General features: G+C 41.9%; 1 protein-coding gene across 1 annotated transcript in view; it reads left to right on the top strand.

Annotated features, from left to right (window-relative positions):
• Positions 1-3,741: 3,741 nt before the first annotated feature.
• The window catches only part of MND1 (meiotic nuclear divisions 1), a 41,106-nt gene continuing 28,099 nt past the window's right edge, over positions 3,742-16,748 (top strand). The window contains exons 1-4 of the mRNA XM_063156340.1: positions 3,742-3,793; positions 5,888-5,953; positions 6,778-6,835; positions 8,438-8,586. Coding sequence (XP_063012410.1) covers positions 3,791-3,793; positions 5,888-5,953; positions 6,778-6,835; positions 8,438-8,586 — 276 coding nt within the window. The 5' untranslated portion in view covers positions 3,742-3,790. The remainder of the gene's footprint in view (positions 3,794-5,887; positions 5,954-6,777; positions 6,836-8,437; positions 8,587-16,748) is intronic.

The following is a 16,748-nucleotide window of genomic DNA, read 5'->3' as shown; positions in this document are numbered from 1 at the left end:
ACTGCTCTCAGCCAAACAGGTGCTGTGGGAGGCAGCCACAGGACTCAAAAGGCTTGCTCTTACCCTTCTAGAAATAAAGTGATCTGCTATTGGAAAGGAATGAGAAGAAGGTGTCCTGACAAACAAACTGTAGGCCTGATACATAAATAAGGCCAGATACAGCAAGGTGAAAGAAGCAATGGGAAAAACCATAAATTCCATAGGAATTCTACTAATTGACACAAACTGTTACTCACTTAAGACTCTGCTAAATCTCTGGATTTAGAGAAAAAAAAACAGAGACACAAAGAAAAAGAAAAATGGGAGGGGGGTTATACATTAGAAGGGGTATTAGGTATTAGGTGTTTCAGGGAGTCTGTACCTCTCAAGTTCCTCAGCCAGTGGGGAAAGAGAGAGGGAAACATGTCTGGGAAATTAGGATAAAAAGAAGGTGCATCCCCTAAGAATTTGAGAGAACCCATGAGAAATGTCCCATGGCCTCTCCCTTTATTTGAATTAAGTTGCAGGACTCCTCTGTCTCCTTTTTGGTCATAAACCTCTGGTGTTTGTGGATTACATTTCCTGACATATTCAACTTGACCTCTTCCCTTCTGAAAAAATAGCTCATGTAATTAAGACTGTGCTATGGCATATATGTATGAAAGGAACAAAATTAAACCAGGACAATTTTCCTTCTCTATTGGCTAAGCTTTCTGCCATCGTCGCTTTATTGTCCCTTCAAAACAGAATTTCTGATTGTAATTCAGCTACAGTCAATTGTAAGAGCAAAATTAAGGAGAGTAGAAATTTTGTCTCATCCAAGCATAATTACAGTGACAAAGCACTGTATTTTCTCTAACTCAGGAACAGTGGAAAACTATTTTGACCAGTACTTAAAGATCTCAGTCAGACTCCTAGAATAGAAAATGTAGCCCAAATTGTTAAAGCTTAAGAAAATCACAGGAAAATGAGAACAATATTCTAACAGAAAGACACAGTTATAAGTCTCCATTACACTGTATTTCCATCCATTGTCTTCTTTCTAGAATCATAAGACTAGCAGTTTTGTGAAATACCACCTTTAGACATTCTGAAGCCCATTAAAAATGCCAGGCCTTTATGTATTTTAGGAGTCATTCATTCCACTTCTTGCAGTAAAGGAAAACCACCCCTCAAATGACAAAGCATTGAGATACACACTTTTGTTTGGGACCTCTTTCACCCAGTGGTCTTTCAACTAGTTTTGACCAGGTGCAAAATGTGGGAGGTTTTAGGGAACCTCCTATTACAGAGCCAATGGAACCTGGTGATGTGGCCATTGAGAGGAAAGCTCATGTCTTTACAACAAATTTGCTGGGTGAAGGTATGGGGTTAACGTGTTTGAAATGGGTCTTAATGTCTGTACTAATTTTGGGCAGCAGGTTTGTTGCAGAGCCCAGACAGCTTGGCTCCTGAAACAAACAAGTGGGTCTGCCCAAGCCAGAGTTTCTGAACTTTGGCGTAAAATAGTAGGTACGAGGGGGAATATATGATAGGCAGTTCAGGAAGGCTGTACCTTCCAAGTACATCAGCCAGTGGGGAAAGGAAGAGGCAACATGAGGCCAGGAGTTTGGGATAAAAGGAGGCTGTGCCCTCTGAAACCTCCAGAGAGAAAACCCTGCAGGTGTGTGCCCCAGTGGACTCTCTCCCTTTATTTGAATGACGTTGCAGGATTTCTCTGTCTCCTTTTTGGACATAAACCTCTGGTGTTTGTGGATTTTCCTGACACTTTTAAAGGCTTCAGGGCTGCCAGGGCACTTGGGGCAGCTGAGCCTGGCTGTCCCCCTGATGCCTAGAGAGGATACCTAGAGCAGAGGCTAGACAGTGTTAAAGGAATAAAGTAGGTATTTATTAAAAGGCCTTCAAAGGATACACCTTGGGCACTACAAGAGCCCGGCCATGGCTCCTCCCAAGATGGACACCAAGTCACGAGTTCTCACACTTTTATAAGTTTTGGTCCATTCACATATTGGGGTCAATTGTCCAATTACAGCTTCAGGTTATGAAGTCCCATCCTCCCAGGCTGCTCTCCTCGATTCGCTGCTGTTTATACCTTTTGGGCCTGAAGCTGCAGTGGTGTCCTTGGTTCTCAGGCTGGAAAAGGATTGTTTTGTCTAACTAATGTGAAGAGAACTTTCTAACACTTGATATGAAGTTCAGAATTATCTACTAATGCAGTACAGAATCTGGAAATTGTGAAAGCTAAGTCTTAAGGCATCACCCAGGGGCCATGGGCAGAGAAAACCTGCAGAGCCACTTGCCCCAGTATTCCTCAAGAGCATGTTTTGGAGGTGGATGGGCTCTCTGGGTTGCTGTGATCACATTCAACCTCTGAAACAAGGAATGCATTCCAGCTGTGGTTCCAGGGTGTGCTCCAGCCGGGTGCTGGCTTGGTCTCGGGGTGACACCTGGGTGTTTGCTGGCAGTCTACTTTCACAAGTAATGGGGAGAAGGGAGAACTGCTGCCCTATGAGTATTGAACAGAAGACACGAGGTACTTGCTTCAGGCCCACATCAAGACTGAATGCCCCTCTGAAAACCCTTCCTTCCTTTCCTCTTGCTCTACTGCAGGCAGCGTGCTCAGCTCTGACACCCACCCTGACGCTCATATGTGTTGCTCAGAGAAAACCTACACTGCAATGGGGGCTTTGCAAATGTTGCAGCAATCATTTGCTTGGTAGCAGCAGCAGAAAAAACAGCAGAGCTCAATTTTGTTTCAGGCTGTGAAGGAGCAGGAAGGGGCCCAGACCCTTGAACTGCAGTGGTGAGGGTGACAGGAGGAAAAGAACTGTCACAGGGAGCGTGGGGATATAGTCACTTTAAGGGCTGGCCAAAGGAAATGAAAGGCAGGGAGACAGAATAGGAGCCTTCAACAGCAGATGAGGGGGGGTACCAATAGATTTCATCCTGAGTTAGCAAGCTGAAAACGTGATGCACATGAGAAAGAACAAAAAGCTTTGTATTAAAAATGTCTTTTCTAATTTGCTTTTCATTTTTAGTAACACACTGGTGCATACAATGAGGAATGGGATCATTGGAAGAGAACATCAGGTTTCAGGGAAGGGGTCACCTTGCAAAAGGCATTGAAAATATTCGCAGGAACTGCCTTAACATCTCACCTTGCACATTTTCATTTGCTTGCATTTAAACTCTTGACTTAGTACGGCAGATATGAAGCCACTGCTGTTGCAAAGCAATCTCCCTCAACTTGCTGCAGCTGAAGCAAAGTGATTTACAACACGAATAATAATTAAAGCAAGCCGTCAGTGATTAAAGTTGCTACAACAGTCATCGCAAGGAACAACTGCTTCAAGCAACAACAGATGTGGCCGGGCCCTTCCTTTCCACGGGCAGCGAGGGTTTATTTTTCCACATCCCGTGGCTCCTGTGACAGGCCTTTTGTTCAGTACAATACGTGTGGCGCTAGACCACGGTTATCATGTTCTTTTTGTGCCCTCAGTTTTATTCTACAATTAAAAAACAAACAAACAAACAAACAAAAAAAACCCCACAAAAACAAACCACAAAAAAAACCAAAAAAAACCAAAAAAACAAAAAACAAAACAAAACAAAAAAAAAAGCCATGCACACGGCGGCCGAAACCGCGGTGCCGCGCACGGCCGCCCCGTTCCCGCCGTGAGGGCGGTGAGGGCCGCGGGCCGGGCGGGGCAGGGCGGGCGGCAGGCGGCGCTGCGCACGCGGCCTCGCGGCCTCCCGGCGGCCTCTTCCCGCCCGGTGGCGCCGGAATCAAACCGCGCCGCCCGCCCGCGACATGGTAAGCGGGGCCGCCCGCCCTCCGCCTCGCCCTGCTTTCCTTCCCGGGCGCCCGCAAAGGCTGCGAGGGGAGCCGCCCCTGCGGTGATGGCGGGTGACGGTGCCCGGCCTCGCTGTCCCCCCGCCCCGGTGGCTCTGAGGGGAGCGGGGCTCCCGCTCCGGGGAGGCCCCACGGTGCCGGTTCTGGGGGTGCAGGTCAGCGCGGCGTGGGCCGTGCCTTTGGGTTGTTGAAGAGCGATGTAAACGAGCCGGCACCCGGAGGAGCGGCCATAGCCCCGTGGCTGTGGCTTGGGGTGGGTACGGTGCCCGCTGCTTCCCCCCGGGACACGGGAGCCCAGGTGTGGCCAGGCTGAGCCTGGGGAGGTGGGAGAGGGCAGAGCGGATCGCAGGTGCGCTCACAGCACCGCATTCCTCCGTCTGCCCGCGGGAGCGGCAGCGAAAGAGATGCCCGTGGTATGGTTAATATTGGTGGTGGGAATGCCTACCAGTGAGGTGGGAATTAACGTGAAAGTCAATAACCTCCACGGAGAGTGCTTTTGGCTTCGTTGCTTTGCTCTGTTTGCCGGAGTGGCCGTGTGAAGCTTGACGCCCTCGGGGCGTAGCTGCAAGCTCGTGGCTCCCGAAGCGCCGCTTCCATTGCGCGTCGTGCGCCTGCGGGTTTGGTTCCTGCTCCTGGCGCCTTGACGGCTCTTGGAGAAAGCAGGAGGTGGAAGTTAAATCCGTCTGCTTTCTGTTCATGCTCCTGCTTAAATGTTCACGGCAGCTCCAAGTTCTCATCCTGCAATATACTGACATTGCAGGAGGCAGCATTGCTGACCTAGGGTATGGACGGCTGAAAGGGGAGAGGTGACCTAAAAAAATAATAATGGTGCTCTTTGTGACATATAATAGTGAATTGCTTCTGCTCCTGTCTATGTATTAATGCAGCTGCATAAGCTAGCTTTTACATTTGTTTTTTAAAAGTAAATCAATCTGGCCATTTTGCCTTTGGTGTATGTTTTTAAGTGTTATGTGCTGCCTGATTGTGTTCTTTTTAAAAAAGAAGCTGCTATTAAAAAGTAAAAATAGTGTTGACTCCTTTCTGTTGGAAACTTGGAAACATAACCATGTCTTTCTCAAAGTATCTTGTTGTTAGACTACTGACTTCCACTGATTTATAGGGGACAGTATGCCTTTTGTTTGTTTGTTTGTTTGTTTGCTTTTAAAATGAGACCTTTTTCTGCCAATATCCTATTTAACCCTTTCCATCCCCCTTTCCCTTTTTTGTAGCTGCACACTGTGTATGAATCAGAGTAGGGCAAGGGGAAACTTCAGATTCCAATTGTGGCTGCTGCTTTTGGGTTGTTGAGGATTATGGTAAATGCTATTTAAAAAACTCCAATTCTCTGAGAAATATTTCACATCCTAATTTTATAAGAGGCATATCAAAATAGCACCTCTGAAAGTGACCGGAGGAGATTGTTTCTCAGTTTTGTGTTGTTGATAGCAGTTTGTGAATAGCCATTTCTGCCTTTTGCTTGGAGCTCAACCCAAGTTATTTAATGTTTGGTCACACAACCAGAGAGAAAAGAAATAAAAGCAACATGGTTTTTAAAATATGACCTTGAAATTATATAGTTGGTTTGGACCTTTGAAGAAGGGCATATCTCAAAATGCTCTGTAACTCCTTAAAGCCTGAATGGCCTACAGCTCACACTACTCTCTGCATATCACAAGATAGAAAGTAATTTAAAAAAAAAACTAAACCAAACAGAAGGTACTCTTTATCTTTGTAAGAGTTATTAAACATTTGTGTGAGTTTGGTATAAATACATGTTTTGGGATTGGTATGTGTCAAGGAGCATTGAGGCTGGAGTTGGGTTGGGTTATGTGAATGGCTGGCTCCAAACTTAAAGGTAGGTCCCTCCATTTCATAGATGAGCTTAGTGTAGAGATTATTTGCAAAGGAGTGTATCTGAAAGCCTGGGTTTGGTGGTCAGGTATTTTAAAGGATGTCAGATATAACTTACAGATAAATAGATTTGAATTCTGAGCACATACTAATTCTGATGACTGAATATCTTGGTTAGTTTTTTTGTTATTTCCCCTGTTCTAGTCCAAGAAAAAAGGTCTGAGTTTTGAAGAGAAGAGGGCCCGTATGATGGAGATTTTTTTTGAAACAGTAAGTAACTTGCAATTGTCCTGCATTTACATTGGTGGGAAAACAGGTCCTAAAAGGAGCTTAACTGTGGATGTAGCTGAACTCTCTACCCTGGCAGGCATTTCACTGATGTCCTGTGACATCAGGGTGAAAATTACAGGGGCAAAACTTCATTTGTTTAACTTCTGATCAGGTGGCCATCCCCAGGGGGAGACAAGGAATAAAGATGCACAGGTGATGTTAAATTCTTCATGTGCTACTTATGGACATCTTCTCATTTTGAGTCTGTTACCATAAGAAGGGACAGCAGGAAATTAGGAAGTATCTCACTGCATTTTATGAGAGGAGAAAGAAATCTGAGATTTAGAAAAACTGAGAGCAGAGTTGGAAAGGGTCCCTGGGGAGAGGAAACCTGGAGATCCAAAAGCTGACCTACAGTTGTATGGGTGGCACATGTAATGCACCATGTTTTAGCTTTTAGAGAAAATACTGTGACACTTGAGTACTGGAGCAATGTGGTGTCTCTGTGCTGACAGTCTAACCTTTCTATTATTCTTTCTAAAGCTCTATTTAAGGGCTTTATAGTCTAATTTGAAATGAAATATGATGGCTTCAGATCACCAGAGGAAAGAGAAGGGCTTGTAAAAATAATAGTTTTTTTCTTATTATTTAATTCTCAGAATGTTCCAGTTCTGTTGAGGGATATGCAGGGAATTTCCCAAGCAAAGCCAAAGCATACAGTGTATTTCGTACTTGCTTTAGTTGGCATTGATTTAGTGTAAAAAACACTCAGGCTTAGGTGGTGCTGTCATTTGGAACTGAAATGTCTTTTATGTTTTGCACAGAAAGATGTCTTCCAGTTGAAGGATCTAGAGAAGATTGCTCCAAAAGAAAAAGGGATCAGTAAGTGTTTATAAACTTTATTTCTCTTGAGCAAGAAATCATTTTTGAGGTAAGTCCTGCAGTGTAAATTTTCCTGGCTACAATCTTAGGTTTGTGATTTTAATAATGGAAAATACAGCTAGAATGGGAGACTGGTCAGTGGCAGGGCTGTAGTGTTAAAAGTGACATGGGATGGGGGCTTGCTTAGGCTCTGAGCTGACTTGCAGTGAATCTCAGTGTATGAAATCATTGCTTGCACTCAGGTATTAAATATCTGCCTGTAATATCACAAATGTTTAAAATCCTAGTCCAAATGTGCATGGGTAGTGTGCTCTTGAGCTTTTCTCCTCCATAAGTGGCTGGACAGCTGTAGATGGAAGGGGCTTGTCTTTTCTATGAAAGCCTTCCTGATGAGATCCATTGGTTTAGGATTAGGTCCAAGAGGATTTATCTGTGCTCTTGGATTGTTTTGTATGTTCCTTATTCATTTTCCTCTGTGCTCATTGACAGAAGGGAGGCAAAGCTTAATGTTTATGTAGTTACCACTGTCCTTCTCCAGCTTATCTTGGTGGCACTGCAAGAGTAAATGAACTTACTGAGAGAACTGCAGATGTGAATATCACAAAGCAGAGTTTTTCAGTTGTGTCAGCAGCTAACAGAGGCATTCATGGGCTTCTGAAGAGATGTGGTGCTCTCTTGGTTGGTATGTCAGTGCATGTGTTTAGTTGTAATTTGCAGTAAAATTGAGTTTAGAGTTTCTAAAGCCATTAACACCTTTGAATAGTCCAAATTCATCCTGTCTCTGCATATGAAGGCATTTAGCCACACAACCCATGCCCCAGTTTCTGTGAAAAGAAAAATTACTAACCTGCTCCCATCCTGACATCCAGCCTATAGCTTCCAAAAGATATGGGACCCCCTGTAATCTTGAAATTGAACATCAGGTACCAAAACCTGTGATTGAGCTCAAAAGTCTTTACATCTGCAACACCTGAGGATAACATAACTACTTAGCTTTGTTGAACAGGTACCATTTTTTTAAAATGGTGAATTATACCATAGGTTTGAAATTGTCAGTTATGTTCAGAAATGTTGATGCTTGTGAGTGTAAATGATGTTTTGTATTGGAAGTGAATATAATGAAAATCAGAATCTGTCCTTCCTGAGTCTGTAGACTGATGGCTTTAGTGTCTCTGCTGCTGTGAAATGTATGCTGCTACATACATTCCATTACAAAGTGAAATGTAATTACACTCCCAGTCAAGAATCTTAAATTAATCCAAGTTAGAATTAAGATTGCAGGACAACTTCCCAGGTGCCTCTCATGGATTTATTATGGTATTGTAGTGTAACATGCATGTGTTTTGTGCAATACTTCTGAGCAGTGTTTTGCAAACATCTGGTAGCAGATGTGCAGAATAGCAGCATTTAGGAGCAAACTGCTGGTTTCAGAGAGATTCATCCCTTCAAGTGAAGCTTTGAGCATGTTGTCCTTGAGAAATCTTCCAGCTAGCTGACACTGGAGGGCAATACAGATGATTGTAGATGGTACTTTGTGGTATTCATAATTCTCCATAGTCCAGCTGCTATGCAGTTCTGATTTTACATTTTTGCTTTTCTTAGCCTCGATGTCAGTGAAAGAGATTCTGCAGAGCCTTGTTGATGATGGCATGGTGGACACTGATAGAATTGGAACTTCCAATTATTTCTGGGCTTTCCCAAGTAAAGCTCTTCATGCCAGGAAGCGTAAATTGGAGGAGTTAGAGTCTCAGGTAAATCTGTTTTATGAAAAATACTTGTTTATCTGAATGGGTTTGCTTTTTCTTATACCCCCTTGTCATTTTTGTTTATATCTCTCAAGTGTACAAATGCACATGTCACACACACAGATTTTACTATAGGAATTATCTGTCACTCATAGTGGGGCATTGTCATTATCTTACTGTTACCTCAGGAAAACTGGAGGTTCTTATTGGAGCTTGAGAAAACTTCTTGTCTACTTGCTGCTGAAAGCATGCTAGTCATGATGCAAAGCATCATTTAAGGACTCAAAGGTAGCATGCTTTTGTGTCTTTTCTATAAGGTAGGCTATCATGAGGTAATCAAAGTGATGACAGCTGGAATGCATAACCTGAGTAGATGAGGCAATGGTTTCTACTTAGGCCATTGTGTTTTCATCTGCTTTTATTGGTGGCTTAATTTGTGAGCACTTCTGTAATCCCATACTGCACTTTTAGCAGGAGAAAAGAGCAAATTGGTCATGAATCACAGAATCAAGGAATGGTTGGGGTTAGAAGGGACCTCTGGAGATGTAGTCCAATTCCCTGCTAAAGCAGGTTCACCTGGAGCAGGTTGCACATGATAATGTGCAGGTGGATCTGGAGTATCTCCAGAAAAGGGTCAATGACCTCCCTGGGCAGTCTGTTCCTGTGCTCTGTCACCCTCAAAGGAAAGAAGTTTTTTCTCTTACTTACATAAAACTTTGTGCCAGTTGCCCATTGTCTTTTTGCTGGCCCTCACTGTAAAGAGTTGGGCTCCATCCTCTGGACACCTGCCCTTAAGGTATTTGTATTGATAAGGTCCCCTGTCTTCTGTGAAGTCATCTCTTCAGGCTGCACTGGTCCATCTCCCTCAGCCTTTCCTCACAAGAGAGATATTCCAGTCCCTCCTTATCTCCACAGCCCTCTGCTGGACCCTCTCCAGTAGCTGCTTGTCTTTCTTGAGCTGAGCACCCCAGAGCAGGGCCAAGCACTCCTGAGGAGGCCTCGCCAGGGCAGAGGACTGGGGGAGGAGAGGCTCCTCTTCAGAGGAGCAGGGCATCTTTCATTGCAACATTGCTGTTCTGTGCATCTGGTTCTCTCCTACTTCTTAGGAACTGTCTTTCTGCTTCTAATGGGAGTGGGAAAGCATCTATTCATCAGTTTATTTGCAATGGGAGTATATCGTAACAAGATGAACAAATGAGCTTTTTGAGACCATGTGGTGTGATTGTACTGCAGCACTGCCAACTCTTCCTGTGATTATTCAGCATTATGTTCTTTCTTCAAAGAATCATTTGAACTAATGCAGATTTACTGGAAGCATCTGAACATTTTTACAGCCATTATTTTCTTCAGGCATAGCTCTGAATGAATCTCAAGCATTGCTGTCTTATGTACAGTGTTGTCAACTTCAGCTATTTCTTTGTAGTTATACAGTTATATTAAAATAATCAAAAGAAAAATGCTTTTTTTCGCCATCTTGAATTGAAAAGGGAGTTTGACTTAGCTGAATATGGTTTTACTGTTTTCAGGCATGGACTTAACCTGGCACAACTGGACTTAAATTAATTTTTATAGACTGGTAGTAACAATGCACTGGCTCTTATTCCAGTGGAGTTTCATTTGTCTGAAAGAGATTAGTTTAACTCTGCACTGAGTTGGAACTGAACTTCCCAGTAAAATTAATCAACTTATTAGTACATTCACACTAGTTTTAGACAAGGCTGCTTACTCTGCCAGCACATAAATTGCCAACTGAAAAACTGAACAAATGCATTCCAAAACTCCTGCTTTGTTCACCAAACTCCCTGGTGCCACTGTTTTGTCAAATGTAAATGATTTGCTCTTGGATCCTTTTTGTTGTTGCTCATGCTCCATATTATAGCCAAGCAGCTGAAAGGAGGAGTTGTATTTGTTGTCCTTGCCCTTGGGCCTAGTCCCATTGTGAATTTTGAACATAATTGGTCAAGCAGGTCTCTGGCATACCCTGATGAATATCTATCTTCCTTGGAATGTCTTGCAGAATCTGTCTAATGTGCTCCATGGTAAATACCCAGGAATTGCCTACAAAAATATGCTGAACTGCTTTAAATGTACTTTCACTTAAACACATCTATTATTATGGAAGTGTAATAGGCATGTACTTATTGACTTGTGATGCTATTTCTATGTTCTGATATGAACAATTCTGCAATATAAAACTGTTCCAGAAATAGTTTTATTACCAGAACCTTACTTGCAAACCAAGCCCTGCCCCTGACATTTGGGCTTGTTGGTATGAGAGCTCTCTTTAGATGATGGTATGAGTTCTTCAAAAGTACTTCTCTTCATTACCTTGCTTTTCTGATGAGACTGGAAATGTTTCAGCATTTCAGGGAAAAGCATTTTCACTAGCTGAACATAACTTCTCTGTTGACACAGTGGAAAGGTGGCATTTTCAATGAAAAGCTCTCTGAACATTTTTACAAGATGATAACAGGTTCTGTCTGTGAGTTCAAATTAGCTCTTTTGGTGTTTGTACTCTTCTTGATGTGCACACATACAGATTTTCTTAAGGACTTCTAAATCTAGTCACTGACTATCACAAAGCTTCTTGTCAGAACATACAGAGCAGAGGAAGAGTCAGCTATTGTACCATTTCTGCTGCATGTTGCTTGTCTTTGATCATTCCCATACAGAGCTCGTGGCATGCTGAGAGATGTGTTTGCTCTCTGTGTCCTGTCCACATTGGTTGTTAACTGCATGAGTCTGTCTCTTTGTGGAGCAGTTAAAAGCCAGAATCAGGCTGCCTTACTTAAAGCATGTTTCAAAATCCAGCAGTTCAGTTCATGCTGCAATTAAGGCTTTTTCCCAGGAGGCATTATCTTTGTTTCCTGAGGGCATGGGTAAATAGTCAAGGGAAAGGAGGGATCCCCAGTGCTAAATTGTCATTTGGAAATAATGTGGAAGAACAGAGCAGGCTGCTTCATGATGTAAATTCCCCTACTAATTCACAGCACTGAGGCTTATGTTTGACAAGTTGGGCCTGCTGCAGGACCTTTTGCCTGCATATGTTGGTACTTCAGAATGTTACAGCCAGGTTGCTCATAGCATTCTGCATTTTACAGAACTTGAGATTGTGGTAGGCTGTTTAAGGAGCTGTTCTTGAAACTTTTTTTTTTGTTTCAGATTTTTTAGTGATTATTAAGCCACATCCCATCTTGGAGATGCAGAAGCAAAGAAGTCTGGCTTGGTATTCATAATGAAGATCAAGCCAGTTTTGTCTGGATGTTTTAAGCTGCACTTCACAGAGGTGCTGTATACACCAGACTTTTTCCAGGAAGGATTTATTACATGATCAGTGTGCAGATATACCACAGTTAAAAACAATGCTAAAGTTTCTTTTGACAGCTTCCCTGCCTGACCCCATCTTTTGGCTTGCCTTTGTGGAGGCAGGTGTTTGGAGAGGGGCACTAATCCCTGACTTATATATGAGGCAGATCTTGTGCTGATCTAATTAGTATCTTGGTGGTGCCCTCTAACCCCAAGTTACTGCTTGGGCCTCTTCCTGTTTTTGTGAAAAGCAAGGATAGCAAATGTCTTTAGTTTGTGTAGCATCTGCTAGAACTATTTCCTCCAATAGCTCCCACAGTGAGAATTGCTAAGTAGGTCCCTTTGGATTTTGTATTGATTTGTTTTGCAGTGATGTGGTTGCTCCTAAAGGTTTGTGCCTTCTGTCAGGTGCTTATTCTTCACCTCTTGGTTATGCTTATGCATCTGTGAAGAGGACCACTGAAAAAGTGAAATATGTTGGCAGCTGCATTTTGGGGAGATGGGTTTATACACACATTTGGTTTGTTTGCATGTGGAAGTTGCATTTGCTTAGCTTGGGTACAGGTGTGAGGTGGTGAAAGAAGAGCAAGGGTGTGGACTCAGAAATAATGTTTTAGCAATGTTTATAAGTGGAGAAAATTTTAATACAGCCTTGCTTGTAAAGGGAACTTTTGAAGCTTTACTGGGGGATTAGTCTTCCTTCCCTAAGAAAAGGTGAAATGATGTGGTCTTCTTATAATATTTTTCTGTCTGTTGGATTTAGAAGCCTGGAGTTATGATCAGTTATAGTTTGACAAAACAAGATGTTTATTCTTGGTGTAACAGTTGTGAGTGAGGAAAAGAGAAATCTTTCTGATGTAGCCTTAGTATAAACAGATTAAGCTTAGATTTTTTTTCATTTTTTCATCTGTGTCTTGGGCAAAACACTTGAATCTGACCTGAAATACCAAGCACTTCAAAGATGTTGTGTTTGTTAGTGTAACTATTGACAGTACTATTAGCACTGTGTAGCGTGGGAAAACAATTAGTTAGTTTCTTTCCTCAGTGTGGTGGTGCTCATTTCACTGTTCCATTTAAAACTGTTCATTTTACTGTGTTGTTATTTGTCTGATTTCTTATTGTGTTGCTCTCTTGTGGGTTAATCTTTTGTGTTCTGAGGCTTTTGCAAGGGAAACAGCCAAAACTGTTGGAGCTGCTCTTCCAGCTAAGAGCAAAATGGTGTCACCTTGAGCTGCAACGGAGATGGAACAGAATGTTTTTAGAGCAGGATACAGGATGGACATTTTGTGCTGTTCCCTGTGCTTGCTTCAACATACTCATGACCAAGAGACTTGAGAGTTGCTGGAAATGTTTTTCTCCCACTAAGCTTGCATTGGACCTCTGTTAGTTAAAGTAGAAAAGATTAGTTGACGTTTCATTCCTTAAATCCCTGCCCTAGGGCTGGTAAAAGGAGGGATTTTCACTTCCCATGACTCATATATTGAACCAAGGAGAGAATTTGCACTGGGTACATCCTGACTCACATTTGCCAACTAGTTTGGAAAAAAAAAAAAAGAAAAACCCAACAAACCTCACCCCCCAGCCAGGAATGAACTTGTTGAAATCAAGTGACTTCATATGTATTAAATTGTTTGTACTAATGAGCATTGAAATATGAAAAGTGAAAGAATTTATTTTAGTAAAAAAAATTAAGGGAATGCTGTATTAGGAAATGCTTATGTTAGGAAAGCACATTGTTTGAAAATAGTTAATGGAAAAAAATATTCATATTGTGAGTAATCTGGCTTGAAGCCTCCTGAAGATATCTGACAACATAAGTAAAAGAACAGAACCTTGTTTATTTAGAATGCACACAAAATTTTTTAGTTTTAACCATCAGAAAGTTCTTTCAAGATGCAGCTTGGTCTATTTCTATCCTTTTATATATATTTTTCCTCCTTAAATACTGTGACTGGAAAGTTGCTGAATAAGTCTGCTTGAGACCACTGACTGAAGCTCAGGAAACTTCTGCTGTCCTCATTGTTCCAGTGTGAGCAGCCTCCTCCTTCATCCCATGGACTCAGTTGTTGGGGTATTTCCACATGGTTTGGAGGTTGATCCTGGACTGCAGTTAAGTACAAGTGCTCAGCAGTGGCTGGCTAAAAGTAACCAGTCCTGAACTGAGGTGCAGATCCCTGGAGGTGACAGATTGCAGTGAGGAGTAGCAAGCCTGATGGTGCTTGAAGTTGGGTGATGCTGCTGTAGACACTGGACAAGTTTTGTGTCCCAGATGGAGCTTTGCATCAGCAGGGAGAGCCTGTGGGACCCAGTTCTGTGGAGCAAGCTTTTGGCATTGCTTTGTAGAAATGTCCTCAGTAGATGATGCAGCATCAGCTCTCAGCAGAGCTCCTCACACACCTCAGGTCTCTATTGCAGTTTTCAGCCTTTGATAGTTCTGAATGCAGGGTCTCACTGATTTGGGTTTTTTTGCCTCTCAGCAGTGATGAGCTATTCCTAGAGGTACATGTGCAACACCTTTGGAACCCATGGCTTAATGCTTTCAATAGAACAGTTTATTTTTACAGTGTAATATTTTCACATTATCCATTGCAAAGCTGTATTCAGTGTGTTTTTAAAAATTCTTTGTCTATTTATTGAAAAAAAAGGACTTGTGGGCATAAAATGTCTTAGGGGTTATCATGATCTGAAGCTTTGCTGTAATACATTTAGAAAGCTTAGCACTATCTTTTTCATATATATTTTATTAATTTTAGGTAGTAGATTGTATGGTTAAAGAATTGTCCTCTAAACCAGAAAAGTACCTTTGCAGAACCAGAAGTCAGAACTAATGTGTGTGACTTATGCTAGGAATTACTTATTTAGACATTTTTCTCATTCAGTAATTTAGACATATGTGTGCTTACAATTTAATTTTATTAGGTTGCAGAAAATGCAATAAATTGTTCCTTTCCAGGAAAATAAAATTATGATGGCTGAAGAGGTCTTTCTTTTAATGCCATTATAAGGCCTTGAGCAGTGTGGTCTAGTGGAATGTGTCCCTGCCCATGGCAGAGGTAGTTGGGACTGGATGGTCTTTAAGGTCCCTTCTAAGCCTTACCATTCTATTACTCTGTAATATGTAGGCAGGATCCCAGTGTGCTGACTAAGCTGTTGGAGTAGTCTTCCCATATGCATGCTAGGCCTCCTTTTTTCCCCTCTTATTTGAGGATGTGTCATTTAGCTTTCTGCTTAGTTAGTTAGTTAGTAAGTTATTCTTCCTTGGATTTTCCTGACCATTTTGATAGTCTGCAGCCCCAGTGAGCTGGGTGATTCCATTCTGTGCTGGCTCACTTTTTTTTATTTCTCTTGCATAGTAATTACTCTCCCAACAGAGACAATTTGTGACCCTTCCCATGTTCAGCCTTCTGGCTTTCACTGACCTGTACATTTTATTTGAACTGAGGGACTAGACTCATAAAGAAATGGCCTATTGCAGAGCTGGTATGGTGTGACTAACTCACTTCAAACCATCCAGGGGGAGCTGTAGCAATAAGGGCAAGAGGCTGAGAATTTGCATAATTTAAACATTGTCAATATGTTGATTACATCTCTGCCCATTTGTTCATTGATCCTGTAAGGCTTATTCCCTCTATTATTCCCCTGGAAAATGCTAATAAAATTTTATTCGAATAGTCCACAATTTTTGTTACTTCTGCATCTTGCACTTGAATAATGGTGATATCTTAAAATGATTGTGCATTTACTATGTCCTAAAATGTCCATCAGAGAACTCTTCTAATGCTGTAGCTTATTAGAGCCTTCTGGAATTATGTTTTATGGCATTCTACAAAGCCCTGGAGGGTATGCTTAGTTACTGCTGTCATGGCAGATTTCTAAAAATACAGTGCTCTGGAGGCTTCTCTTGGACTTAAGCAACTTCATTATTTGGTGTTCATTAGTTGAATTTCATGCTTTTCCTTTTACTGTTAATATATAACTAACTTGATGGCAACTGTGAAGTGTAGGTTTTCCTTTCCTTCCTTGATGAGCATAAGGTAAAATTGGCATGATTTAAGAGCAATTGTTTTTAAAACTGGCTCTGTAATAACTCTAAAAATTTTTACGTAGGTTTGAAGGAAGATTCCTACTACATTAAAAAGGATACATAGATATTTATTCTGATATAATGCAGGAAGACCACTAGGTTTTTCAAACAGGATTGTGTGTGACATTGAATTTTTTAAGTAATATCATTAAGCAGTTTACCTTTTTGAAGAGGTTTGCTAGCTGGCTCCGTTGCTGCTAGCTCCATTCCTGGCACTGCAGTGAAAGTGTTTAATCTGAAATGAAAAGAAACTGGAAGTAAAAACAGGGCTCTCACTGTAGAAGCCCAGTCAGGTCTGGCAGAGCCACAGCCCTGCACATCTCCCTGTGCCCCATGGTCAGCATGGCAGGTGGGAACGACCATTCAGCAGATCAGCAGATAACCAGCATCCCGAGAAACTTGAAAGGCTTAAATGTTCTGTGCTGTCTGGAAATTTGCCTGCACTGTAAGGCCAGAAGCTTCCAGCCTAATGATAGGCAGCCAATACTACTTTCAAAGCTGGATTTGATGGAGACGCTGAATTGTAGTCCTATTTAATGTAAACTTTGAATTTCACCTTAAAATCTTTTCATTCAATTAATATAGCTTATTTTATTTTAGAAAATGAACATGCATGCAGAAATGAGATACCAGCAAGCAATTATAGAAGTCTCACTTCATAGAATTTTCCTCTTCTGAAAGGAATAAAATTAAAGAAAAACTAAACAAAAAACCCAGAGTATAAGACCAAAATGTGTTAAGTTATTTTGATGCAGAGAGGCTTTAGAGGAAAAGGTCT

This window comes from Melospiza melodia, chromosome 5 (genome assembly GCF_035770615.1).
Source record: "Melospiza melodia melodia isolate bMelMel2 chromosome 5, bMelMel2.pri, whole genome shotgun sequence".
NCBI classification, from domain to species: Eukaryota; Metazoa; Chordata; class Aves; order Passeriformes; family Passerellidae; genus Melospiza; species Melospiza melodia.
This window is presented reverse-complemented; position numbering and strand designations above follow the sequence as displayed.